General features: G+C 41.9%; 1 protein-coding gene across 4 annotated transcripts in view; it reads right to left on the bottom strand.

Moving 5' to 3' along the window:
• The window catches only part of grm8a (glutamate receptor, metabotropic 8a), a 219,619-nt gene that overhangs the window by 20,918 nt on the left and 171,172 nt on the right, over window positions 1–27,529 (bottom strand). For 3 of the 4 annotated variants that reach the window (XM_056424292.1, XM_056424293.1, XM_056424290.1), the window contains exons 6-9: window positions 19,358–19,561; window positions 5,406–5,545; window positions 3,184–3,330; window positions 415–836 (exon numbers count right to left, since the gene is read on the bottom strand). In XM_056424292.1, the coding sequence (XP_056280267.1) occupies window positions 415–836; window positions 3,184–3,330; window positions 5,406–5,545; window positions 19,358–19,561 (913 nt within the window). Of the gene's footprint in view, window positions 1–414; window positions 837–3,169; window positions 3,331–5,405; window positions 5,546–19,357; window positions 19,562–27,529 lie in introns of all 4 variants that reach the window. The other variant, XM_056424294.1, reaches the window with a different exon arrangement.

Below are 27,529 nucleotides of genomic sequence, written 5' to 3'. Positions count from 1 at the left end.
CCTAATTATCATTAAAAATAAGAAATAAAAAACTCCATCTTACAAATGGCTCGCGCTGAATGAAAGACAGATGACCACCTGGGAAGGACGGACATGAACCTGAGCACTATTAAATGCCACATTACCATTTGAGTCACTTAGTTGATGCTCTCCACGAGAGTCACTCACACTGAGTGCAAACGGTACAATAGGTGAGTGTGAGTTCATGACTCATTAATAATGGATGAGAAATAAATGATGAATAATGATTCCAAGCAGCACAGCGAGGAAGAAGTGGAGGAGTTCATGTGAACACACACACACACACACACACAGACGAGTGCAAAGAAGAACACACTTACAGTGGCCTTCAGAGCCACTCCACCCATACATCTACCTGTACTGGACACAGAGGGCACACCGTGTTTTCTTCACCTGGGTGCAGAGACAGACTTCTTCCCCTGTTCAAAGATGCGGTGTATCCTGTTGGTCTTGGTGAGCAGCGCGGCGTAGCTGAAACACATCCCCAGGCCCAAGAAAATCCTCCTGAACGAACACACGCCCACGTCCGGCGCCGCGATCATCAGGAAGGTGATGGCGTAGCACAGGAAGATTCCCGTGAGCAGCACGTAGCTCATCTCGCGGCCCGACGCTCGGACGATGGGCGTGTCGTTGTGCCGGACGAACGAGAAGATGACGAAGGAGGTGGCGACGATCCCCAGCATGGAGATGAAGACGGGGACGACGGCCCAGGGGGAGTGCCACTCCAGCTTGATGATGGGGATGGCGACGCAGGCGGTGCGGTTGGCGTCGGGCCGCATCTCGTATGGACACAGCTCGCAGCTGAACTCTGACGCCTGGGGGGGGGGGGGGGGGGGCGTGATGAGCGTGTCAATTCAAGATTGTTTTGTGTCTGTAACTCCCGCAGATATACATAATATATATATATATATATATCAGCAAAACATCAAAGCAGTTGATTACTTTCCAGACTCAGCCATTTTGGGTCAATTAGAAAAAGATAATACACATTTCATAATTATACATATATATACATATATACACAAATATATATACATACATATATATGTATATATATACATATACATATAGATATATATATATATATACATATACATACATATACGTATATACATATATATGTAGATACACAAATATATATATACATACATACATATGTATATATATATGTATATATACATATATATATATATATATATATATACATATACGTATATACATATATATGTATATACACAAATATATATATACATACATACATATATATACATATACATATACATATATATACATAGATAAATATATACATATATATATACATATGTATTTATACATATATATATATATACATATATATATGTATATATATATATATCAGTAAAACATCAAAACAGTTGATTACTTTCGAGACTCAGCCATTGTGGGTCAATGAGAAAAAGATAATACACATTTCACTTCTTTTTTTACAATTGCCCTATGGTTCACGTCATTGTTTTTTTTTCATGCTGCTTTGCTGTTTTCCAGCCTACTCAAATGTACTGTAAATGTGTCAAAAGATTATTGATGTTACAGCAAATGCATAATTGTATTGATCGCCCCGGGTGCACAAACAAGCATCACCACCTGCTGTTATGGTTGATATTATATGTTTCCTCTATTTCTTGCTGAACTGGGGAACACTTTGCATATCCTGAATATTGGAGCACGTATGGATTCAACGAAATGGTCCCCATGATGTAATTAACTTCAGACCCTTTTCCCTCAACTTAAATGACTTCCATTTGCTCGAAGAGCATCTCTGGGGTTCTTCCCACTTATATAAATCCAAAATGGGCCGTGTAAGTGGCTTTCTTTGGATTGCCTTAGATGAGTGGAAGAAAGAAATCCTGACCCAGGGGGACGAAACTCGACTGTAGAGTCAGAGTAAGCAGGCGGCAGCTGTCAGAGAGCAGGTGCATGCGGAGAATAGCGTGTCCATTATTTCAAAGTGCTGTCATTGCAAACAAATCGTGTAGTTGATTCCAACAAATGGAACAAGTTGTGGCTTTAGAGGCTCTGCCGACGGAAGGCATCTGGTAAAATTGTCGATTTGAATTGACAGATCAAGTTTACCGAAGTGAACCGGTGAGGCTGAGAGCTTTTGGAGGCTTTCCCAGCTTTGAAAACACAACAATCAGGACCATTTTTAAGTCAGGGAAATCTCTTTTCTTGGTGTGATGGACCCAAGATGGACCCAAAAGTGAAGGAAAAAGTCAATAAATTTTTTTTGGTCATATGTCTCTCCAAAAACACTTTGCAGTGGATCACCAGAATGCATGCAGGACTCACACTGGACTGTGACTTGTTTGGTTTGCTATCTTGAAATGGACAATTTTAACAATTTTTACAGTACATGTTTTGTAAATATTTACTAAATCCTCAGTGACTCAAGGGAATTATGATTTAGATGTATTTTTTCTGCCTGCAAGCTGTGAACCATGTAATGCAAGTATTCAGATGGCATACGTTATTTAATGGAAAGTCTCCTGAAAAAAGAAAACAACCCCACCAACAACAACAACAACACCCACACATGGTTCATCCATATACTCAGATACCATCTGCTATGCTATGCAGAGCCTCGCTGTGAAACCACACAGAACCAAGTGGATAGAATCCTGCTACATGGTACTTTTAGCATTATGTTTGTTACCAACTGGGCCACATGCTACACTTCAGAATGTTGTATTTATTGTTTCTTTTGAGCACGAAGTCACAATGAATACAGGAGGAACTAGAACGGGCACTCGGTAGAGCGCATACCTTCGCATATCACAAGATTGGGCATTGAATTATGAACATGTTGGCATTAGTTGCATGCCAATTGGATAAAAATTGACCGCGCTATGGTAAAAAGAAGATGTTGACCTTTTCATGACCTTGACCTCGACCTTTGACCCGATCGATCCCAAAATCTAATCAAATGGTCCCCGGATAATCACCAATCATCCCACCAAATTTCATGCGATTCGGTTTAATACTTTTTTAGTTATGCGAGTAACACTCATACAAATAAATAAATCTTCCGCATTTTCAATGCGAAGGTAAACAACAACAAAAGGTGAATGATATAATAATTCCACCGGAGCCAACAGCAAGTACTGTCTGCCTCCAGAGATCTACCTGGTAGTGGTATCCGTCGCAGCGCTCGCAGTGCCAGCAACACGGCACGCCTTTGACCACTTTCTTTCTTTCTCCCGAACGGCACGGGATGCTGCACACGGAGGGTGGCAGGGACGAGTCTCCAGCCTTCCAGCGCATGGCCTCGATCTACAGAGAGACGGAGACGTGAGGGGACGGAGACGATGCGGTAAAGGTGTGTGCTCGGTGTCCCATATGGCAAATTAATATTCTCTTTGATTGTGTGTGAAGTGCATGCGGCATTACGAAAACGTCCCGCCTTCTTGTGGGATATCAGGAGACACAAAGATTAGCAGCCATCTGCTTACTTTGTCCGGCGACACTCTGGACCTGCAGAAAGTTAAGTGTGAGTGTGTGTGTGTGTGTGTGTGTGTGTGAGTGTGAGTGCACATGTTCCAACATGTTTGCATGTAGTTTTTGTTGCGCTCGTTTCATGCTGGCATTATTGTGAATCCCTAAGCCTTCAGTGTGTCTGGTACATGTGTGAGTTCCAATTTGTCGTTACGTGTGTGAGTTTGTAATTATCCCCGAGTCCCTGAGCTTCCATCCGTTGCCGAGGCTGCTGGGTAAAAGGGAGCGTTGCTGTTTTAAACGGGCACACGACGTACCAGCCGAACAAAACTAGTTAAGAGTAAAAACTCATCAGGGACAGAGACAATGGACTCGATTTGATCATTGAGACACAAACACACACACACGCACACAAACACACGCAGCATTCGAGCAACACGATTGGGTTACAGGCTGTTCATAAGTTAGTACTGAAAAATCGCTGCCAGGAGAAATACTCTCATGTATGTTTTTGAGTGTGTGTGTGTGTTTAAAAGTGTACATTGTTGAAAACTTTTCGAAACCATTTTCCCCCCATGTACTTTAAACAGATTTCGCAACAACAACAACAACAACAACCCCACATGATGCACCACCCAAAACAACATAGACCCTGTCGTGCACCTGGCTCCCGGGAATTACCCAAATAAAACAGGCCATGCTTTATCTGTGAAACATCATCTCACAGTGACTGCGTATGAATGTCCAAGTACTGCATGTTCAACAGAACGTCTTTCATCCTGATGAGCATTCAAACAGTTTGTCACCTGCTGCATCACCACATCGGCAACTGAGCCTTCAAACCCAACTGGACTGTTGAATAAATCAAATGCATCTGTTCATTTGTCAACTGTCAAAGTGCTCATTCATGTGTGCCTTAACTATGAGTTATCTCCCTCTCTCGCTCTCCCTCTCTTGCTCTCTCTCTCTCGCTCCCTCTCTCTCTCTCTCTCTCTATCGTTCTCTCTCTATCGTTCCCTCTCTCTCTCTCTCTCTCTCTCTCTCTCTCTCTCTCGTTCTCTCTCTCTATCGTTCCCTCTCTCTCTCTCGCTCCCTCTCTCTCTCTCTATCGTTCCCTCTCTCTCTCTCTCGCTCCCTCTCTCTATCGTTCCCTCTCTCTCTCTCACTCCCTCTCTCTATTGTTCCCTCTCTCTCTCTCTCTCTCGCTCCCTCTCTCTCTCTCTCGCTCCCTCTCTCTATCGTTCCCTCTCTCTCTCTCTCTCAGCGGGCCGTCGATCAGGCAGAAAGCGCTTTGTGTCTATTAGTCTTCTCATCTGCCATCTGGCCTTTCTAATGAAGTCCTGGGTGGATTTATAACACCGAGCACATGCTGTGCTCAAGGAGTTTGTGTGAACTGATATTTGTGTGTTTGTGTGTGTTTGTGTGTGTGTGTGTGTGTGTTTATGTGAGATACTAAGACAATGGGATTCCATTTTTCGGGTGCAATTATCTGTTTTTGCACGGATGCATATGATGCACATGTGTATGCTTCCATTCTGGTGCCAGCATGCACAGATTGTGTATGTGTGTGTCGGTGTGTGTTCTGACAGCATCAAAATTCCAGCTAAGTTTTGCGTCTGAACGAGCGAATAACTCAAACAGATCCAGCCGAGTTGCAGAGGATTTTGAAATCATGGCAGCTGCTTGAAGTGACGTTGAACTGAAGTGGCTGAAGCATTCGAGGCTATAAGGCCTCCAATGCTTCAATAAACCACTCAAATAAAAATATATTTGTTCCTTTATGATACAGAAGTCAGTTCCCGAGGACAACAATTGGAGATAAAAAAAGGAGGTTAAAAAAGCAGCGAGACGGAAACACGTGAGCAATAATATATCGGTTTGTTTTCCACAGTGAAAAAGTGAAAAGTTCTCACTTTGAGGTGTAGTTTGTTGGTCCAGGAGCCGATGACTCTGTACTCTGCAGTGGACCTGTTGACGGTCTGGTACTGGAAGATATCGTATCTCCCGGGAGCGTCTCCGTTCTCATTAAAAACCACCGGTGTACCGGCACTTCCTGCATCAAACACAGAAGATGGGGACACTCGTTGTTATGTGTGCTCCAGTGTTTCCATTGTTAATTGATCCCCACAAGAATGAGCCGAACTCCTGACGAAGAAAGGTTAACGGGAGAAATGAAGACAGTTAAATGTGGAATGATCATCATTTCTTGCAACGTTCAAATGGAAAGACATCGAGTGCAACCCAGCGCCATATTATTCCCCACACGTTCTTATGAATCTATCAGAATCAGAATCAGTTTTATTGGCCAAGTAAGTTTGCACAAACAAGGAATTTGACTTGGTAAAGTGTCTCTCAGTGCTTACACAAAATATACATTTCAACACAGTACAAAACAGAACAAACAAAAACAAACAGTGCAGTACAGAACAAACAGTGCAAAACAGTGCAACGGTCTAAGAAGTTTTAGAAAGTGACTTAAAGTATATACAAGAGGAATGGCTATATACAGTAGCTGTGAAACAGTAGCGCCAGAAGAAGTGGAGAGTGCGAGAAGTGCCGGGATAAGTATATATGCTACAGTGGGTTATTGTTTAGTCGTGAGACGGCGAGGGGGAAGAAACTGTTTTTGTGTCTCGAGGTTTTGGCGAACAGGGATCTGTAGCGTCTACCAGAGGGGAGGAGTTTAAATAGTTTGTGTCCGGGGTGGGAGGGGTGATGAAAGAGACTTGTGAATATAGCGTGTGGTTCATTCAGAGTAGCCTGATACTATTTTTTAAAATTCTAAATAATAAAAACTAGAAAAATGATAATTTCATTACGTTTCTTCACAGAAATGAGTGAAATACTGAGATATAGACTTCCTCTATAACAATGTATATAGAGATACATACATGAGAAACATATGGATTTAATGAAATTATATTTCCTTGGGCGATGTGCTCAGGAGCAGCAATGAAAAAAGAAATGTCATCAGTCTTTATTCTCGTGTGTGTGTGTGTGTTGTTGGGTGGTGTGATTGAATAATGCACACGCATGGCTAGGTTTATGTGTCCTCTACGGTTTAGTTTTCTCACTTTCAATAAGGCTGAACACAAACCTCGTATCCGTCTCCCTCTCCGGCTTACTCACCTGGTGTCTTTTATGTGGCAATACAATCAAATCAAATCGAATTTGGCAGAGCGTAAAGGAAATCCAATTACTGCGAGGATGTGGATTTAAAAAATAAAAAAAATCACTGCCTTATGGAAAGTCCAACTGCATAATATAAGTCATCGATAAAGTGGGAGGATGCTGAGGATATATAAACACATATAATACGTGCATGAAGATTAAACATCGACTGAGAGAACACAGACTGACAAAGGAGAGGAGTGTCGGAACTATTACCCCTCCCACGTTAATGTCCCTGTTCACACACACACACACACACACTCACTAAACTAAGGGATAGAGTCCAATGGAGTCTTTTCTCTCAACCTACAATGAGTTAGTTCTCCTGGTACCTCTCTTAATTTGCAATGGCACAATAATCTTGGATTCCTTACAACACAGATAGCATTGATTTGAATAAAGTGCAAAATGCCAGTATGTCTGTTGTGTCTGCTGTTATCTCTTCTACTTAGTTAATAGTGTGTCTGCTGTGTGCTGACTGCTAAATCACCGTCATATGAAAATACACGATGAGCACATTGCAAAAGGCTACCTGACTATTTATTTCGGGACGGTTTCAGCAACCTGTTCATAAACCCCGGAGGATCAGACCGCATGGGGAACAGAGGTAATGTGTAGCGGTGATGTGTGTTGTTGACAAGGATGGAGTCGTAAAGTTGTTGAGCCTCTGTGTTATTATTTTATTTCCTCATAAAGTACAGGGGTTACGTAACCCTCGACTGCACAAACGTAAACAAAAGCTGGGACCGAGGACAGGAGGACATACTGGGTAAGGACTTTGTTCCTCCTTCTTTCTAAATTGAATTATTCATGTCTTATTTATTTTTTAGTTTAGTGATATTTTAGATGTTTCCAGTGAAGTATGAATGAGTTTGTATATTGACTGTCGCTCATATGCGCCCGTATTCATCACAAAGTCACATTGTCGTCACAATATTGAACAATGTTATCACACATCTGCTATTTTCCTGATATCGCGCCGGCCTCCGACCCCGACCGACCACCCAACCGAACCGTGAGGACAGGACACGGCCGCCATTACACCCCCCCCCCCCCCCGCCCCCTACCGTGCTCTCAATCCTTCCCCTTTGATAAGCAACTTTATTTCTTTGCATTCCCTTCCCTTCCCTCTCTCTCTCCCGACCCCCTCGTTTTCCAGATATTAGTATCTCTTTTTAATCGTCTCTCCGTTCCCTTCCTTTTCTGTGACATGAGCATGCATGAAACACATCCAAGTGAGAGGGTGAGGGTTAAATAGTCATGTGACTTATTCACGGCATACAGGAGGAAAACCACCACCACCAAATGTTCTTAAATTCCTCTTTCTCGTGTTCTCCTCTATTGCCCTACACTGCAGGGCCCTTTGCCATAGTTTTTATGAACATCTCTTTTCTTATCTCTTATCTTTGTTAATACTTTCTATCGCTACATCTACCACCTCTTGCTTTTCATCTGGTCCTACACTTGTGTCCTTCCTTGTCTCCTCCTACCTCTGTTTACTAATGAATTGACTCCTTCATTGACACACTTATGATCTGGTTTTTAATGCATCTTTATTGCATCTTTGGTCTAATTTCTCGCCCAGTGATGAATATCATATAAATATTCTCCTCAACAGTCTGACTGACTATCATCTAGTTTTTCCTTTGCACCGATAATGTCTCATTAGAGCCAACTAGGGATGCAGCAACGAGAAGTTTGCAGCAGAGACACGCTGGCAGGTATATTACATTATGCAGCACTAAAACTGACCATTTGCTTTGAAAGCAGTGGTTACCTTGAGTCGGAAATGATTATTCAATCTCATGGTGTGGGCACCATTTGTTCATAATTTCTGAGGAAGGTGGATAAAGACAGCACACTTTTAAAAGCGGCAGCAATTACCGCTAACACACATTTAATAGGCATGGCAGGAGCTGGCAGCATCGAGCCAATATGTTGGGAAAACAGATTGCTGACAACCCCTCATCATTTCTGATTCATGTTTTGGTTTAAGAGATGCACGGACAGGCTTACTGGCCTAATTATTTCTCATTTGGGTCTCGTAGCGTTTATTCACACCGATTTCTAGTAAAAGGATCCGATTGGTTGAGCATTTGTGCTACAGGGGACGTGGAATTTTACCTAAGTCTCTACAATGGAGCTGCAACTAACAACCATAAAATAAGCGTACACTCTTTCCTTGTTTAAGAACATTGTGTTACAGCTGAAACATGCGTCTGTGTGTTTCTCCCCTCCCCCCTCGTGCTCCCTTCAGGTGCCGATCGGGTGATTAGTTGCCACCTGTGCAGGCCAATCCTGCTGCACCTGGGTTCCTGAAGGCAAGCTGGCCAATCAGCTGAGTGGGCGATTTTTGTGTTATCCCATGCACAGACTCACGCTTTTTGTCGTGAGGTTGAGCAAGTCGTGGGTTACCCTGTACACGTGTGGGTTTTTTTTTAGGCAAACCGCGTATGAATGAATCTTGTCTTAACCCTCCTGTTACCTCTAGGGTCAATTTGACCCCATTCAATGTTTAATGTCGGTGTTCTTTGGGGTCAATTTGACCCCAGGCTGTTTTTCACTGTGTCAAACATATAAGAAATATCAACTTTTTTATATATTTAAAGGGCTATTTAGGTAGTCAACAAACAAACATAAACTACCTCACACTTAAACTTGGGAAACAATATGAATTCTAATAATTTTCTGGAGGTTTTAATTGCTGGGGTCAAATTGACCCCGAGGGTAAAATATGTTAGTAAATGTTAAGGTAACAGGAGGGTTAAAAAGTTACTCCTACTTTTGAACCCCTCCCCGGCTGAAAAGGGAACATAACAGGCGGGTAAAAGAAAGACAATAGTAAACTAGACTTTCCATGTATGTCAGAAATAGCATAATTTCATTTTTTTTGACATTTGTCTGAAATCGTCAATATGAGCAGATTAATTCTTGAGTAATGGCAAAAGAAATAAAACGCATCATCACGACAACACCTTTAAAGAGCGAATTATGAATTAGTTTGTTGTTAAGGTCAAGTGTATGTTCGTGCCAGGTTGCAGAAATGGGATGGACAGGCGGAGAAGCTGCCAGTTAGACACATTTCTGGGTGTACGAGAGTCGCACATCGTGTCACATTTCACGTGGTTCTCCGTGTCGACGCTGTTGGATGTTTTCTTCACATCACTGAATGGCTCTTTGGCAGGCATTGATAAATAAATCATATTCCTTTCTGTGCATTGTGGAGTTTTAAGAAGTGCCAGAACCAATTCAAATCAAGTCTACTAGAAAAGTGCATTTTGATATCCCGTACCTTTTGTATTCCTTAACCATCTTCACTGTCCTATTTAACAGAACACCCGTCTTTACTGCAACAGCAGATAACATTATCACTATTCCACCTTTTTAAAATACCTTTTTCTGTAAGGACAGAGTCCATTCCTTTTATGCTAACATGTCATTATTATTCATTCTGAATAACCTAAAGCAAGCCGACAAGTTGCCGAATCACACAGTCAGCATGACATAAGTCCATGTGGCAGATGCATGTGAACACAATGAATCGTTTCACTCCCTCCGAGTGAAATCTAGAAATCTATAGGTTTCATTTCTAACTCGGGGGAGGTTGGCGACTCGGATTGGGCGGCTTCATTGTGGTGAGAGTAGCTGAGACGTCTAGTTTCAGGAGAGTGAGCATGTGTGAGTGTTTGTAAGTGTGAGTGTATGTTTTCCTAGACTTAGTTACACCCCTCCAGGTTCTCTCACTGCAACAGCGGGGCACCGCGGTGGCACCGGCATAAACTCTGCTGAAGTGTCCCTGAGCACGATGATGCTTCCCTGCCTCCCCGAGGCGCTGCTCTGGTTGATTTCCCTTTGGGGATCAACAACAGAGTCTCAAAGAAACCCCTCAAACTCTCACAACTTTGCCTTTGATTTGCAAGGGAAGCTCACCTTTTGCTTCGATAATGTAACCGGATATCTACCGACGAATGAAAGTGTAGTGACAGCGAGCTGAGATGGACCGGCAGACTGAGACCGACCCGTTGAAGGAGAATGAGTGAAACTGGCACGGGAAAGTAGATGAGGAGTTGATTTGCTGTGCCGCTGCGTTTCAATATATTCGATGTCAGTCGCATGCAACTGACCTGAAAAGATGAAGTTAACAAGAGATATTAGGATAAGTGAGCATGACATCAGAAAACGGTTACGGCGAGGCCAAATAAGATTGAGGAAAAAGACTGAGAGGAAGATAGAAGTTTTTTTCTAAAGGAGAAAGCAAAAGAAGAGAGGGAAAATGAGGGTGAACATGGGAGAATATGTGTGAACATCACATATACAGCAAACTGAAAAGACTCGAAACTTTCTTCGTTTGACAGACAAAGGGGCCTCACAAATGGACGGGGGGGGGGGGGGCTATAGAACCACAGCATTGTTTGAGAATATGTATGAGCATAGGGCTGAAAACTTCCCTGGCTGACAGAGATAGAAACAGATGGAAGGAGAGGGGCCGAGAATGTATGAACAAACGCTCCCTGGTACTGGAGCGAGGGAAACATTGAGACAAAAGAAGTATAAAGACAGAGAGAGAGATGGATGGGGAGAAGAAAAATAGACTAGTTGAAGAGGAAGAAGCAGAAGGGCCGTTAGAGAGCCCTCAGACTTGCCTGGTTGACGATAGCAACACTAAGGGTGAATAGCAAGTCTTCATCTCGGAGTGTAACTGTTTATGACGGGGAGATGGATGCAAAGGCGACGATGCAGCACGCATTCATAAAACATGGGTGTGTGTGTCTCGTCTGAGAATTCGCCAACAGGCTTCCATCCGCGTGAGAGAACGAGATGACGGACCCAAATGGACAGCGAAAGAGGATAAGAAATGACAGAAGAAGAGTAATAATGAAGCATACAGTTGACATTGTATTTAAAAGCTTCATTCGTAGAGGTCCAAAGCTCTGGAGCCAAATTCCTGACGAGGTCAAATCAGCATCCACCACCAAGGCATTTGGTTCTCGCCTTAAATGCCATCTCACTTCACTTTAAATGTTATTAGTATTGATATACAGCCTGGCGGCACAGTACAATAGAGGAAAGATTTAAATTAAATTTTATATACATACCTTGATGTTTGTGATATTATTTTTTCTAAGTTATCAGTACCTCACATTTGCCTTTATTATTATTACCTTCGCATTGAAAATGCGGAAGGTTATGTTTTGATCGCTGTGTATTTATTTATTTATTTGTATGCGTGTTCCTCGCATAACTCAAAAAGTATTAAACCGAATCGCATGAAATTTGGTGGGATGATTGGTTATTATCCGGGGACCATTTGATTACATTTTGGGATCGATCGGGTCAAAGGTCAAGGTCATGAAAAGGTCAAAATCTTCTTTTTACCATAGCGCGGTCAATTTCTATCTAATTGGCATGCAACTAATGCCAACATGTTCATAATTCAATGCCCAATCTTGTGATATGCGAAGGTATGCGCTCTACCGAGTGCCCATTCTGGTTTTTACTATGTTTCTTTTCTTTGTTTTCTTTTTGTTTTCTTTTTCCTGTTCTGGGGTTTTGTTGTTGCTTGTACGACATTTTATTATTTTTTGATCCATATGTGTGTGTACTGTTTGTGTGCCTGTAGGAGTTGGGAGGGGCGGGGCTAAAGGGTTCGGGCAGGGGCGGGGTTAAAGGATTCGGGGCGGGGCCGTCCAACTCCTCATCTCAGAGGAGCCTACAGACCTCGGGCTTTGGACGGTCCTCCATTCGTACATGTTTTTGTTTTGTCAATGCCTGTCACTATGTACACGTTATGTATGTACCTATGGAAATAAATTACTGACTTACTTACTAAGCCTGAATGCATCACGCAAAAATCATAAGAGTGTTCAGGAGGTACGGGAACACTGAGCAGAGTCGAGGACTCGTGGCTTATTTCCGCACGCATTTCTTCTGCTTTCTCAATTTTCCATCACACAAACTTTTCTTTTTTACAGTGTGTTTGCAGCATCCTGTGATCCACTTTTCACTGCTTGCCGTATAACTGTCCTGATGGCCATCCCTCCCCGCTTCCACAGCAGCTGTTTCTCCTGCTCTCTCCCTCCTAGCCTTGTTTTCATCTGCCCTCTCTATCTCAACACGACCCATTTCCAAAGTACTCTGACTCTCACATCTCCCCCTGTCTATCCATCCCTACCCCTTAAACCTTTCTTCGCTTATCAGCCTCTCTGTTATCGCTGTGCCTCGGCTTAGCAGGGGAAAAAGCGAGACGAGGAGATAGTTCGTCAGAGAGAAATAAAGCAGATGATAGAAGAGGCAAAAGAAACAATACAAGTTTGAAGTGGATCTAGATCTCACTGTCAGTAACAATGAAACATCGGCTAAATCGTGAAAGTGAGATTAAGATGGACATGGAGGACGAGAACAAAGGAAAGAGGATTGTTTTACTGAAGACACACCAACTAATGCGAGCAAGCAGACTGTGAAAAAGAGCCTTGTGTGGCAATAACCGGTAATTACAAAAAACTAATTTAAGAAGCCCTCATCTGTGTCATGATCTGCATTTGCTGCAGTCTACGGGAGCGGGGGAGAGAAGTAAAAACAAAAGCGATAAAAAAATACAGGAGGGAGAGGGCCACTATTAAGTTGAACAAAAGAGACGAAACAGCTTGGACGGGGAGGTAGAAATACAATTTGGAGGGAATGAAATCGAGGGAGAGGAGAAATAAACAAAACGAGAAACAAGCAGTTACATTAGCGGACTTGGCACAGGAAAGTAGAGGGTGAATAGTAATGATGAGGACGGTACACTGGATTCAGACTTCTTTCTTTATACAGACTGCGATGCAGCCCTTAATTACATTACACAAGTGTCCTGCAGCCGATATTTCTGTTTATATGAGATAGAGAAAGAACTTTCCATCTTTTATAACTCTTCCCTTCAAAAAATAAAGCCATAAACAAACACACACATCTACATCTAGTCAATATATGCAAAAACCCTCCAATGTTCACCCATCCATCCCATCACACAGAGTATGTCATGTATGGTACAGCCCGGCACGTGTGCCTTCACAGTGCTGTGTGTGCTGCCTCCACAGCTGAGAGACTCACATGTTACGCAGTTACACTACCGTTCAAAAGTTTGGGGTCACTTAGAAATGTCTTTATTTTTCAAAGAAAAGCACAGTTTTTTCAATAAAGATAACATTAATCAAAAATACACACTATACATTGTTAATGTGGTAAATGACTATTCTAGTTGGAAACGTCTGGTTTCTAATGACATATCTCCATAGGTGTATAGAGGCCCATTTCCATCAACTATCACTCCAGTGTTCTAATGGTACATTGTGTTTGCTAATCGCCTTAGAAGACTAATATCTGATTAGAAAACCCTTGTGCAATTATGTTAGCACAGCTGAAAACAGTTATGCTGGTGATATAAGCTATACAACTGGCCTTCCTTTGAGCTTGAAGTTTGAAGAACAAAATTAATACTTCAAATATTAATCATTATTTCTAACCTTGTCAATGTCTCGACTATATTTTCTATTAAATCTTCAATTCATTTGATAAATAAAAGTGAGTTTTCATGGAACACACAAAATTGTCTGGATGACCCCAAACTTTTGAACGGTAGTGTACATGTAATCTCCCTCAATATCACACTCATGACAGGATGTATATGTTTGGTGTCAAAAAGCTGCAGAGATGCGAGATTCATTGGCGTCTTAGGATATGCAATAACAAATTATACTTCCCGTCTCTCGTTTCATCAAACTCAATCCGCGGTTGTTTTTGTGTCTGTGTGGATACATGTCTTCCCGTCTTCTATATTCATTTTAGCTTTCCGTTTTATTGCTTTTATATCTGCAATCTTCTTTTTTCCTGTTATCTTATCCAAAATGATATTCAGTGAGTGAAACCCTAAAATATAAAGTATAAATATATCACTGCAAAGATAGTGTAGAGAGTAATAGAAAACCCTATATGGAGGAATGCAGGCTCTATATATACACTATTAAAAAAAGAGCTGTCGGTCTGCATGTCAGTAACATTGACAGCATATGTTCTGACTTCCTGTTTGGGATCTCAGTCGTTCTCTGAACACATTGAAATTATTCACCAGCCAAGTGTGTTTCCATATTCAGCTTCCAGTGGATGTGAATTGCTTCTCACGGGGCGTTGGCACGAGCAACGTGGCGAAGGTGATGCCACCTGCACAAGGTCAGACATAATGCCAGTAATCTCCTACTTACTACCTGCTGCTTGTAAGGGAGCAGCAGGTAGTAAGTAGGAGATTATATGTCTAAGGAGTTATGTCTGTGTGCCAGAGGGATGGCCGGGAACACACAGACAACCAGCATGAAATGATGTAATATTAAAATATGAACATTGTATTGAACAAGGCTTGATATTGCGTGAAATGTGATGATTGTTGGACAGTGAAATCATGTGACTGACAGTGAAATCTTTGCTGTTTTTGCAGAGGGGCTGGATGAGAGGCTCGGTACCACTGCATGCCGCGAAAGCCGGGAAGTTATTAGCTGAGCTTGTTATTAGCTTAGCTTAGCTTAGCGTGATAGCTGCAAGCAGGGAGCCTAGATTCTCCAAACCTCTGGAGCCGACCAGATGTGCTCACAGTACGCAATCTCCTCTACAAGCGCAAGATAGACTGTGTCAATCAGTGACCGGTAGACATGTTTACATGCAGGTTTTTAAAAGAGTTCCATTCTTCAAGCTACACTCTGCTAAATCGCCTCATGGCTCCACCTCCGTTTGTCACGGGCAGAAAGCAGGTAGCAGACGAGTGACACGAAACAAATAATAACAGGGCTACAACTAATCATTTTCAGGATCAATTTATCTACAAATAATTGTGTAAAATATCAGAACTATTTGGAATCGTGACTTCATTGAAGCAGTACATTTAGATAGTTTAACTTGAATAAACCTAAATATATGAATTTCACTTGTGACCCGCATTTTAATATTTGGAACGTGCAAATGTTCTGCATTTTTTCCAGAAATAAATGAACACAATTGAGGGTTGAATTGAGAGTTGTGATCATACCTCAACACCTGTATATTAAATAACAAACATATTTTCAAATGTATTCTATTGTCGACATCCCCCTATGCTCGACATCAGTCAGACATCTCCCCCCTCTCACATATTGTTTTGGATGCAAGTCAGACATTATTTCTCTCTCTCCATCATCTTCTACCCGAGGTTGCACTGACCCAGGAAAGTTTGACCTCTTTGAGTTCCGAGCCTCCTGTTTCTTGATTTTCTTCTCTATTTGCTGCAATCGTTCCCTCTAGATGGAACTTAACGTTTAAGATTCTGTCTGCCTCTCCCATCTTTTTCTTGCTAATGCCATGCAATATAAAATCCATCCTTCTCATGGTTTCCTCCCACTTTCTTGCTTCTCAAGGTCATGATGCCCCGGTAAAGGCTGACATATCTCAGTCAGCGCATCCTCTCTGTGTCTCTCCATCTCTTCCCTTTTTAACTTTACTCAGCAATAGGTATCAAGCACTGCATGGTTCTATCTCACTCTTACAATGACGATATGTTTTTCCTAGCCAAGTGAAGGCATTGTAGAGGACTCTTCACATGTGTTTACTTCTATCCTCAGTTATTATTAGCAAAGTTGCTTCTATCGCTCTACACCAACACAACCTCTCTCCTTGTCCTTTTCAGGTCCCTCCTGACAATCAGCTGTCACATGGTCCTGGCCAGATGCCCCGTCATTCATGCCGGGTCAAGTTCATCATCTTCAAGCAGGTTACTCCTCTGGCGTCGTCTCTGTCTCTCTGAGGTCATTATGAGTTCTTCTGCCCCCTTTTCTCTTTCTCCCTTAGGTTGTCCAGGAAGGTACAGAGTTCATCTGCTCCACTCTAATTAGTGCAAGACGGTTCCCATGGTGACGTCCATCTTGTCTCCCAGCAGGAGATATAACCTGGCGGTGATAACCTTTACGAGAGTATTTTCTTCCATGAAAAACACACACACACACACACACACACACACACACACACACACTTGTGTGGAGGACAAACGTTGGCAGACGTCATCGTGGTTGCTCTCATGTTCTGACTTTGTTCACCAACTCATCTGAAACTTAGTATTTAGGATTACAATCTAAGAAGAACAAGATCTGGACACTACACACACACACATACACGTACACACAAAAGACCCAGCACACACACACCATACTTAGTAGTGTGGGTGAAGGCTTGTATTTGGATTCCATTATGAAGGCCTTGGTGTGTGTGCGTATTAGTTTCTGCATACTTCACATGTGCATGTGTGTGTGTGTGTGTGTGTGTATGTTTGTGTGTGCATCTTTCCTTGGATAAGCCAATAAACTCACTGGACAAACCGAAGCTGGACAGCACTGTGCTCCTCCAGGGTCCGTTTCCTTATCGTTGGACGTACTTGCTCTGTAATGCACCAGCCTCCGTTTTTTCAAGGTAAGATGTCATTTTTTTAACTCACCGTATGAAGATATATTATTTTAATATTCAAATATGTTTTTTCACTGCATACTTGTCCGACTGAAATGGGAGAAACACAGCTTCGTGTGCATGCATCACTGGGTTGCATTAATTATTGAATGCTAAATGATTCTCCCACACAATATAACTACTTTTTGAATTTTCATGATTCATCAAAGTGTGTTACTTAGCTTTGCCGTTAACCATATTACAAGAAGAGAACAACTCAGGGATACCAATCTTTTTGGAGAAGTCCACCTTGAACACCTCCTAATAATCACGTCCTAATTACTTTGTAATTACTTGGCAAATTTATTTTTGACCCCATATTGCTTTCCTTTCCGTTCTTGTCTCTCTTACCTGGTGAGTTTCACTTTGTAAGTTAAGTTCTCTTGTACAGGAGAGCCATCCCTGCCGAATGATCCTCTCCCTCTGTCGTGTTCTCTTTATGTAACTACTCCAAAAGGTGAACTTGTATGGATCCAGAGAGGAAGAGAATCCATGATCCAGAGACTGTAACTTATTCTCTCCCTCTATCTTTATGTGCCACCAACACGCAAAGAGAGATAGAACTACCTCCATCTTTGCCCCCTTTTCTTCTCTCGTTTTATCAATGCCACGTCGACCCTAAACGGGTCGATAACAAAACTACTTTTAATTGGAACACACAAATATACCCGGGCGCACACAAACACAAATAAAGTAGCAGGCTTAGAAGCTTTAAATCTCGCAGGCCGCTGTCAATGTAAACAACGGAGATAAGAGTAACTGCAACAAAGAGCCACCCAGCAAATCCTTTATCTGTCAGCTCGACAAACAGCAGAGAGGCCTTTTAAACATTTTCATTCTTGCATCGTTTGTATCAATCTTACAGGACCGTTACAGACCACTTTTCCTCCATGTTTTAGACAATTTAAACTGACATGCAAACTCGTTAATGGTGACAGAGGTGACAAAGATGCCAACAAGAGGAAAAGCTCTCAATGGAACTTTTGCTTTTACGCAGCTGAAGGCCGATCCAATGCTTTTTGAATCCGTAGGACAACGAGCTGCTTCTGCTGTTACAGCTTTACAATCGCATTATTGGCTCCATGTAAGATACACAATCCTGGTCCTGTGGTCCTGCCCTCCGGAAAGTGATTGTCCCCAACTATCCGGAACTTTCTGTATAGAGCTATCTGAAAGTGTCATAGGCATTAGAAACATATGTAACTAGAATGGGCACTCGGTAGAGCGCATACTTTCGCATATCACAAGATTGGGCATTGAATTATGAACATTTTGGCATTAGTTGCATGCCAATTGGATAGAAATTGACCGTGCTATGGTAAAAAGAAGATTTTTACCTTTTCATGACCTTGACCTTTGACCCGATCAATCCCAACATCTGATCAAATGGTCCCCGGATAATAACCAATCATCCCACCAAATTTCTTGCGATTCGGTTTAATACTTTTTGAGTTATGCGAGGAACACGCATGCATATAAATAAATAAATAAATACACGGCGATCAAAACATAACCTTCGGCATTTTCAATGCGAAGGATTGGTTTTCAACACTTCTAGCAGTGACAGACAGAGACAGCACAACAAGCACTGATGCATATTTTGCAGACACATTCATGCAATTTCAATCGTGTCTCTAAAACTAAATCAGACAAGTGTTCCTGTAATCTCACAACCAGACTCCCTTTCTTTCCTTCTCCATAACCCATATGTCTTGCACACAATCCTTGACAGAGGAACACAGGAAATGAAGAGCAGACAGAAAAGCAGGTCCTGTTGCATCAGGGAGGGAAATGGATTAATAAGCGAATATCAAAATGAGGTGTTTGATATTATAAATCTCTTTCACACAATTAATTTGGTCAATATTGAAGAAAGCCACGGAGACGAGGGAAATGAAATATTGAGCACTGTGCGTGCAAAGTGACACGAGTCAGCAAAATGTAAGCCGATAATATCTTTGATATTAATTAATTTTAACAGTGAAAAGAATGCCACATGGCATGTTTTTGTTTATGATAAGGACAAGGCCAAATTAGAAGCAAAACTTGGCTTGGCGCGCTAACATTTGAGGTGGACCGGTCAACTCAAGGTGGATAACGAGCATTCCACAGCCTCAATGTTGCGTTCGTAAGATGTTATCCCAGCCGTGCGTGTAAGTCTGCGTGGATATCTGCATATGTCCAGCGGTATATAACTCACCGTTGAAGTTGACCGCACGGATGTAGCTGAGCAGCTCCTTGCCGTCGATGCTGTCGGCCATGCGGGGGCAGAGGCCCGGGTATCCGTAGCAGACCTCCCGGTGCATGCGATGCAGAGCATGGGCCATGGCGTACACGGCATCCATCACAAACTGAACCTTGCCCTCTTGTTCGTAACTGGAATCGCGACCAACTTTTTCCAAGGCTGTCGGGAAGAAGGAGAGCGAGAGAGAGAGAGAGAGAGTGGTGAGAAGAGCAAAGAAAGGAAGTTTTTTAAAAACCACATCACCGCTACGGGAGCCGTTTTTATTTGAAGTCTGGATCAGAGCAGGCAACTGTGTCCAGGACATTAAACACAGTGCAGCTCCAGGACTGTGCAGCATGTACAGCATAAGAAAGGTTTGAAATATGAGCAATTAAGCAATGACATACAATGACAGGCAGAGACCAGAGTAAGAGAAAGTGAAAAAGGTTAAATAAAAGGAAGTCAAATTGAGGTGAAGCAACCGACAACTTTAAAGGGGTAAAAGTACTTGTGTAAGACAGGTAGCGGGGCACTCAGCCTGACAATGACAGAGCACGCCCGTCAGTCCATTCTCACCCGGGTGGCAAAGTCGCGGAAGAGAGAACAACATGTTCCTTCTTTACATCTTAAGAACCGCTGATAATGCCATTTTCTCGTAAGAAAGAAATGTAAGAAAGTGCACAGAGAAAACCAAATACATGTCATCTCCTTTCTGACTCATGTCACATGACGGCGTGTTGAGGGCTATTTGTTACATTTGACGCGTCCAACCAAAATTGTCATGTTTTATTGTCTTACCGTGCAACATTTAATTGATCTCCAGTGTGTCTCCCCTGTGTTTCTTGTTGTTTATCTTATTACTGCAGAAGCATCTTTAATTAAGCTCATCAATTGGCGATAAAATAAATGTATTGGCCGTAGTGCTTGTCGGGGCATGCACGGTGAACACCCGTGCATAAGCTCATAAACCCACGCCCTCTATTCATCGGATGAATACATGATCACAGACATACAGGCGAATGACCCTCTCGTTGCAATTTATTCGGAGGGTTTTATGTAACGGCTCATTAGCAAAATGAGCTAATGAAAAAAGATCAGAGTGAAAATAAAACCTCCTTAATGCATTAGGATGGAAATAAGTAATTGATTGCGACATTCATTTCGGGTTTTAATGAAAAAAGGAGCGGAACTGCATATGAAGTCCAAACATTCTGAATTCTTTTTTCTGAATTCTTTTTTCTCCTTTTATTGCTTTGACTCCTTCTTTTTCTGAATATATACATTATATGTTGTTTCTTGTGTTTCTTATTTCTCCTTCTTGTTTACTCGTCCTCCTCGGAGTCATTTTCTCATATTGCCTCTTTCTGCCTCGCTGCCCTCCCTCACGGCTTCATTCACCCATTTCTTACAAGTGGCGGTCACCTTCGGGCGACACGAGCGGAATCAAAACCTGTCTGGGCCGAGGTGAATTAACAACACCAGAGGCTCCTCAATCAATATGAGAATCCATAAGGAATTAATGGGGTCCTGAGAATGAAATCCAATCCACAGTTATAGACGGCTGTCGGGTGTTTTGTATGAATGTCTGTACATGTGTGTTTGTTGTTGGTGGTGTGTGTTTGTTGTTGGTGGTGTGTGTGTGCCTGAGTGTGTCAACATTGTTTCCACATCATGTGGGACGACCAAGCAGCTGATCACGAAGTGTGACTAATCATCTCCTCTTCCTCCCTGGGTACCAGAGCTGTCCAGTAGATATAAGAAGGCTACGAGTGTCTGTGGAGTAATAAAAGGCAGACGGACGTGTGTGTGGCAGAAAAACAAAGAAGGAAAGCTTTTTCTTCAGCCACACACACTAACACGACTGTCTGAGAATTGAGCACACCCAGGGTGGTGCTCCGGCAGGCCGTGGGTTCTGCAGACTGAGGCTGCAGCAACAGGCGTGAATCAACTTGTTGCTCATCGGAGTTGACCAACATGTTGTTTTGATGTATCACTGCTTTGAATTTAGTTTTTTTTATGAAACCAGCTGCACAAATCATCCTTTGTTCAATCAGAGAATACATGCACCTTGTTTGACCAACAACCTGCTTAACATCACACACACTCAAAATCCAGTATAGTTGCTAAAAAAGACGCGAGATCTTCTGAAACAATACTCTTCAATACAATTCTCCTGAGGCCTAAAAGTTTTCCGCGAGGTTTAAAAGTCTCGTCGTGTCCTGTGTGTTTCCTCTCGGAGGCGCCTCGGGGATGTGATTGATGCTGCTAAACCCAGTCAACACCCTGTGTGTGAAGCTGGGTGAGGGGAATGCTGGACCGGCCGCTGCACATGGTGGAGACAAAAAAGCAATAGAGAAGTGCAGCAAGGTGAAGCTAATGCAATTAACCGACTGGCTAACTGCCTTGATGGATCCAATTGGGAGTCAATGTCCTGCTCTTGTCACTAATCTCAGGGCAGCCGCCACCTTACTTAATGAATGTAGATTCAACATTAGTCTAAGAGTTTGTGGAAGTTGACACTCGGATATGTTCCAGCACTTAAATCAAACACAGCGGCAATTAAAATAGCACAGTTCAACCGTTTAAGCTATATAGGCTGAAACAATTGAATTGTGCACTGTGTGGAGTAAAGCATGCTATCCCTCTGACGGTGAAATGATGTATGATGAATGTGTTTTTTGGGAAAGATTCCTCTTTTAGCTTTCTTGTGGCATCCGATCGCCATATGCTGTGTTGCAGCATCGCTTTATCTCCTTCTAAGACAACCGACCAGGATATCATTCACACAGAAACAGAGAGGACTGTTGTGATGGATAACCTCCACCAGGCGATAAAGCACCTCGTGACATCACTGCTGGGTGTGGTTACAGGTACAGCAAAGCACACAGGTGAAGCCAGGACACATTTAATTAGACAGGCCAGTCTGGTGTTAAGATGCTTTTTAACCCTCCTGTTACCTTAGGGTAAGTAAGTAAGTAATTTATTTTCCATAAGTACATACATAACATGTACATACTGGCAGACAAAAAAAAAAAAATGAATGGAGGGGGGGTCCCAAAGACCGAGGTCTAGGTCTCCTCTGATGAGATGAGGATGGCTCCCCCCCCCCCCCCCCCCCCCCCCCCCCCCAACTACCACAGGCACACAGACAGTACACACACATATGGATGAAAACATAAAATGTCGTACAAGCAACAACAACAAAACAAACAAAAAAATTTGACCCCATTCAATGTTTAACGTCGGTGTTCTTTCGGGTCAATTTGACCCCAGGCTGTTTTTCACTGTGTCAAACATATAAGAAATATCAACTTTTTTATATATTTAAAGGGCTATTTAGGTAGTCAACAAACAAACATAAAGTACCTCACACTTAAACTTGGAAAACAATATTAAGTCTAATAATTTTCTGGAGGTTTTAATTGCTGGGGTCAAATTGACCCCAAGGGTAACATATGTCAGTAAATATAAAGGTAACAGGAGGGTTAAACATTGAATGGGGTCAAATTGACCCTAAGGTAACAGGAGGGTTAAACATATTTTACAACAGAAAACTAATAATTCCATTTGACTCTAAACATATCACATAATAACCCATGTGACTTTAAATTCTTTGTTTTGCTGTTTTGACATTTAACTAAAACAATGCCAGAAGTCTTTTCCACCACGACTCCTCAGCTTCTAATACGAACGCTCACACTTATTAACATAAATGCAATCAACTGTGCACACACACACACACACACCCTCACATCAACATGGGCGTATTATGCATTTCATCTAGTGGACTGCATTGCTCCCAGTGCGTGAGAGCACAGGGCAGAGTGTAGTCAAGGGCTGCAATCTCTGAAGCTACTTGAGTGATGATAACACTGCATATTGTACCACGCTAAATCCCAGGAATATCCCCCTGCAGTTAAATATATGTATTCAAGCACCGGGTAATTGGTGGTTTGTGCCACATAAAGTAGAAAGCAATGTATATTAGTGTCTGAGGACAGTGCATTTTGAAACATCTCTAGACCGTCTCACTAATCAACAACAGGCCCTTGAGTTGGCCGGCTCATGTCTATAATTACACACCTAATCATGCTCCTAGTCAATAAATAAAGCTAAACAAGACATTCATGAGTAAATACGTTCAAGGCCACCTTAAGATATCCCACTGTTGGCACGGTAATGTGATACTGTACCCAAAATCAATTAAGTAGTAAACCCACGCCTTGAAAGGTGGCAAACATGGCCATTACATTGTAATACAATGACTATAAAAACACCACAGGAGTGTATCTATTAGGTTTTCCTTCAATAGTAATATATAGTTTAGGTCAAAATCTGTCTCTCTGTATGATTGAAAGTAATGATCCACAATTTTCATAATATCTGTTGAAATTCTAAACTTAGGTTCAAACTACAAGATCTTTCACCGGTAACAATCCCAGATGAGGTCACAGTAGTCATGCTTGTTGATTATTATTTACGCTTCACACACCTCTGCCCAGGTTTCCCCTCAACCCGAGTCTTGAGCTCTCATCGGGTGTAGCTCCGTGAAAGACTTCCCCCGAAAGGTCGAGGCATTTCTCACGATATCTCGAATGTGTCTGCGATGCATCAGGAAGCCGTCGGGGTCGCGTCTTCAAACATTTCCCACGGAGCGCTTGAGAGCAGATTTGGAGCACAGAGCCAAACGCTTTGTGATCCTGCTCTTTTGTCGGAGAGCCAAAAAGTGCCATCGAGTGGAAAATCAGGGCTAAAGTCATAATGTTAAATAGCCATTAGTTATTGAACTTCTCTAAATATTGCCGATTTATACTATAGAGCAGGGGTCAGGAACCTTTTTGACTGGGAGAGCCATAAAAGCCAAATATGTCTAAACATATTTCATTGAGAGCCATATAGTATTTTTAACGTATAATAAATTAAATATGTCTTGCTTTTTTTTTGGCGGGACACTAGAGACAGAATGACGATCAATAACAGACGTTTAGTTTAATACAAGAACAAAGACGTCTTTAAGAAAAGGACCTTAAATGACTTCTGCTGTAATCTGGCGCGATAGAGAAAATTACAGGGGGGCGGGCGGAGATTTTTCTTTTTTTTAACTCAAAATTGTCTGGGAGCCATATGCCGTCACCGGAAGAGATAGCTAGATCGATAGATAGATATGTACTTTATTAATCCCCAAGGGGAAATTTGTCATAGGTTCCCGACCCCTGCTATAGAGCATACTCCTTTTAGAAATGTTGTGTTAATGAACAAGCTGCTACAGTTCCAAAGACGCACTAGAACGTGGTTGTCCCATGAAGGGAAACTCGAAACAACCAACATTTATCTTTACGTCAGGAGAGAATTGGAGAGTTGAGGCTTTCTAATCGCCCTCTGAATAATGATATTAAAAGGATCAAAAGAGGAATATTGATAGATAGGTCTGTCTTGCCTTTTAAAACTGACCCATAAATATCAGATGACTGATCGCACTCAGTATTGGTAACCAGACTTGTGACTTCATTACATCCAGCCAACGCGTATCGCTCGCCAAGCCACACTCTTTTTTTCCGATGGATCAGTACGTGCGTGTGCGAGTGTGTCTGTGTGTGCGTGTGTGTGTTGCGTTCAACGCTTGTGCACGCTTCCATTCAGAGAAAAAAAAAATGACAGCAAAGTGTTCCACTTTGAGCCATAGATCAACGTGTCATGAGATAATGAGAATTTCTCTACGCTGTGAAACTCGACGTGAAACGACACAATGCATCATTAATCAGCAATATCGCAAGAAAATGCAATCCTGCCCCGAGACGGCGATACGACTGGTGCCGTTATGAGCGCTAACTCGGAGAGCACTACTGTCTCCGTTTCCTGGGATTGCGTCAGGTGGTGTAACCGGAGCAATGGGGCGAGTGTGTGTGTGTGTGAGTCGGAGTGTGTGTGAACATCACAATGCCATAGAGCTGTTATTGGATTTGTCCTCCTATTGTCCTGCTTCTCTCATCAATGAAGTGGCCACGCACACACATTCATTTCATCTCTGTGCATAATGTGTGTCAGCAGGTGCAAAGTAAAGAGCCATTTTTCACCCAGTGTTTAATATGCGAGTGTAATATGTTTGGAATTGGGCAGTCTTGCCTCTGTGTGTGTGTGTGTGTGTGTGTGAAAACAAGACAAAAGTGATATAGATAAGCGGGGATATGATGAGGCAGAGGCACAGAGATGGATAGACAACATGTGTGTTAATATGCACTCTGTTTGACATTACACTCGATTCCATTTTCTTGCCAGCAGCTTCTAAATTAAATTCAGTCTTTCTGCTCAGTGTTCATGACATCAGAGACCACAGGCAACGTGGTTGGGTTGGTGCGGAAGGATTTGCATTGGAATTTCTGGAGAGAAAAAAAGCACCAGAGAGGCAGAAATATAGATGGGAAGTATCTTTCATGTCTCTTAAAAGATCTGCGCCAAAAGCTCAATCAGGTTACAATCATCTCCATATCTGCCTCATGCTCATATTTTGTGATTGATTATTCGTTCTTGTTGCGGAAACGTGCCGGCCGAGTGCCGTGATCTGTTTCTAGATCGGCGCAAAGGCTTTTCCTCATTTGAGGTCCATCTAATAAAATCCACAGTATTTCATGATGAAAGTTTCGTTTGAAATTGAGATAATCTGCTGTTTGAAAATCATGAATCCTGCTATTATAAATTGTGTGGGAGCAGAAAAACTTGAACCCTCTAAAGTCCCTAGATGACAAAACATGAGTTTTCCAGCCGATACCAAGTACTTCATGAAGACATCTTTCAAGATGAAATCATGGTGGTATTTTTCATCATTATTCCAAATTAATGCCGCGTTTTGAAACAGACCTCTTCAAATATCTCTTAAACTGCATGAGATCCCACTTGAACAATCGAGTCTGGCTGTTCAACGTCAATGCAGAGGCGGATGCACTGTGACTCACGCTGGTAAGAAGATCAGGCCGGCCAATCAAATGTAACTTTAAGTACCATAGATGTGAAGAGCAAAAATCAAACTTTGTGTCCTGAAGATTATCACGGAAAAGGCCAGCAGATTCCTTTTGAACGCCCGAAAAGCAAACATGAAACACTGAAATAAATCCAAAATGTTTTTCTTTTGGTTGTTTTTCTTTTGAAGATGTGCATCCTTGGTGCTGATGAGATGGATTGTGGCCACTGCTAGTGGAACAGATGTTGGATGAGGGAATAACTTGGCAAATGCAAAGTTCTACTTCAATAATTTTAATTTTTCACTTCTCAAATTATCTAACTTTTTAGTATGGCATTATTTTTAATGAAGTCAATAAGTTGAATTGGTTGAATTGGAAGTGGAAGTGGAATTGGAAGTGGAAGTAGAACTTTGCATTTACCTAGTTTCTTCAAGGACCAATGCATTTCTTTTGCACATGTAATGTATCCATCCAAGCATGATTTATATCAGGGTGCAGATGTAATACAATGTTTATTTTGGCTGTGCATGTCCAGCTAATATTTCAGCACCATTATATGAAAGTATAACAACAACAACAACAACAATGCTATGACGCAGCTGTCTTTCAAGTGATCGTTGTGGGAATTCCTCACAAGACTTTGAAACTTGAATTCATGAAGTAAATCCCCGCACATACATGTATTACAACACAACAACAACAATAATGACAACAACGTCCCTTTTATACAACTTTTACAAGTTAACAAAATGTTATCGAGGACAAGTATTTAAGTCTGTGCACGTTTCTCTTTTAATTGTCAGGGAAATAACTTTCCCGGTAATCTTCTTTTATTTCCTATTATTTAATCATCTAAAATGATGTGCTTTGGGAAAATGTCGGACATAATGTTCAGAATTTTAATGAAGATGCAGATAACATTACGATGGTCCTTGAACCATCAAACATCTTTAACAGCATATTCAAACCGTGGAGCCTCCCATTAAAACCAAAGTAAAGTAAGCGCCTTTCCAAAGGGTCGTTTAACGATTGTAGCTGATTGTTGCGTCTCCTCTCGGCTTCAAATGACATTTTCTCAATATAATTTTTTTTATTTCAAGATGTGTTAAAAACTTGAAGCGAGAACTTAACTCCAGTTTTTGGAGGATCTCCACCCATATTAGAAACATAGCAGAAAGCACAAGCAGCCCGA

The sequence above is a fragment of the Pseudoliparis swirei genome, chromosome 10 (genome assembly GCF_029220125.1).
Source record: "Pseudoliparis swirei isolate HS2019 ecotype Mariana Trench chromosome 10, NWPU_hadal_v1, whole genome shotgun sequence".
In the NCBI taxonomy this organism is placed as follows: Eukaryota; Metazoa; Chordata; class Actinopteri; order Perciformes; family Liparidae; genus Pseudoliparis; species Pseudoliparis swirei.
Note: the sequence above shows the minus strand (reverse complement) of the source record. Positions and strands in the feature narration are given on the sequence as shown.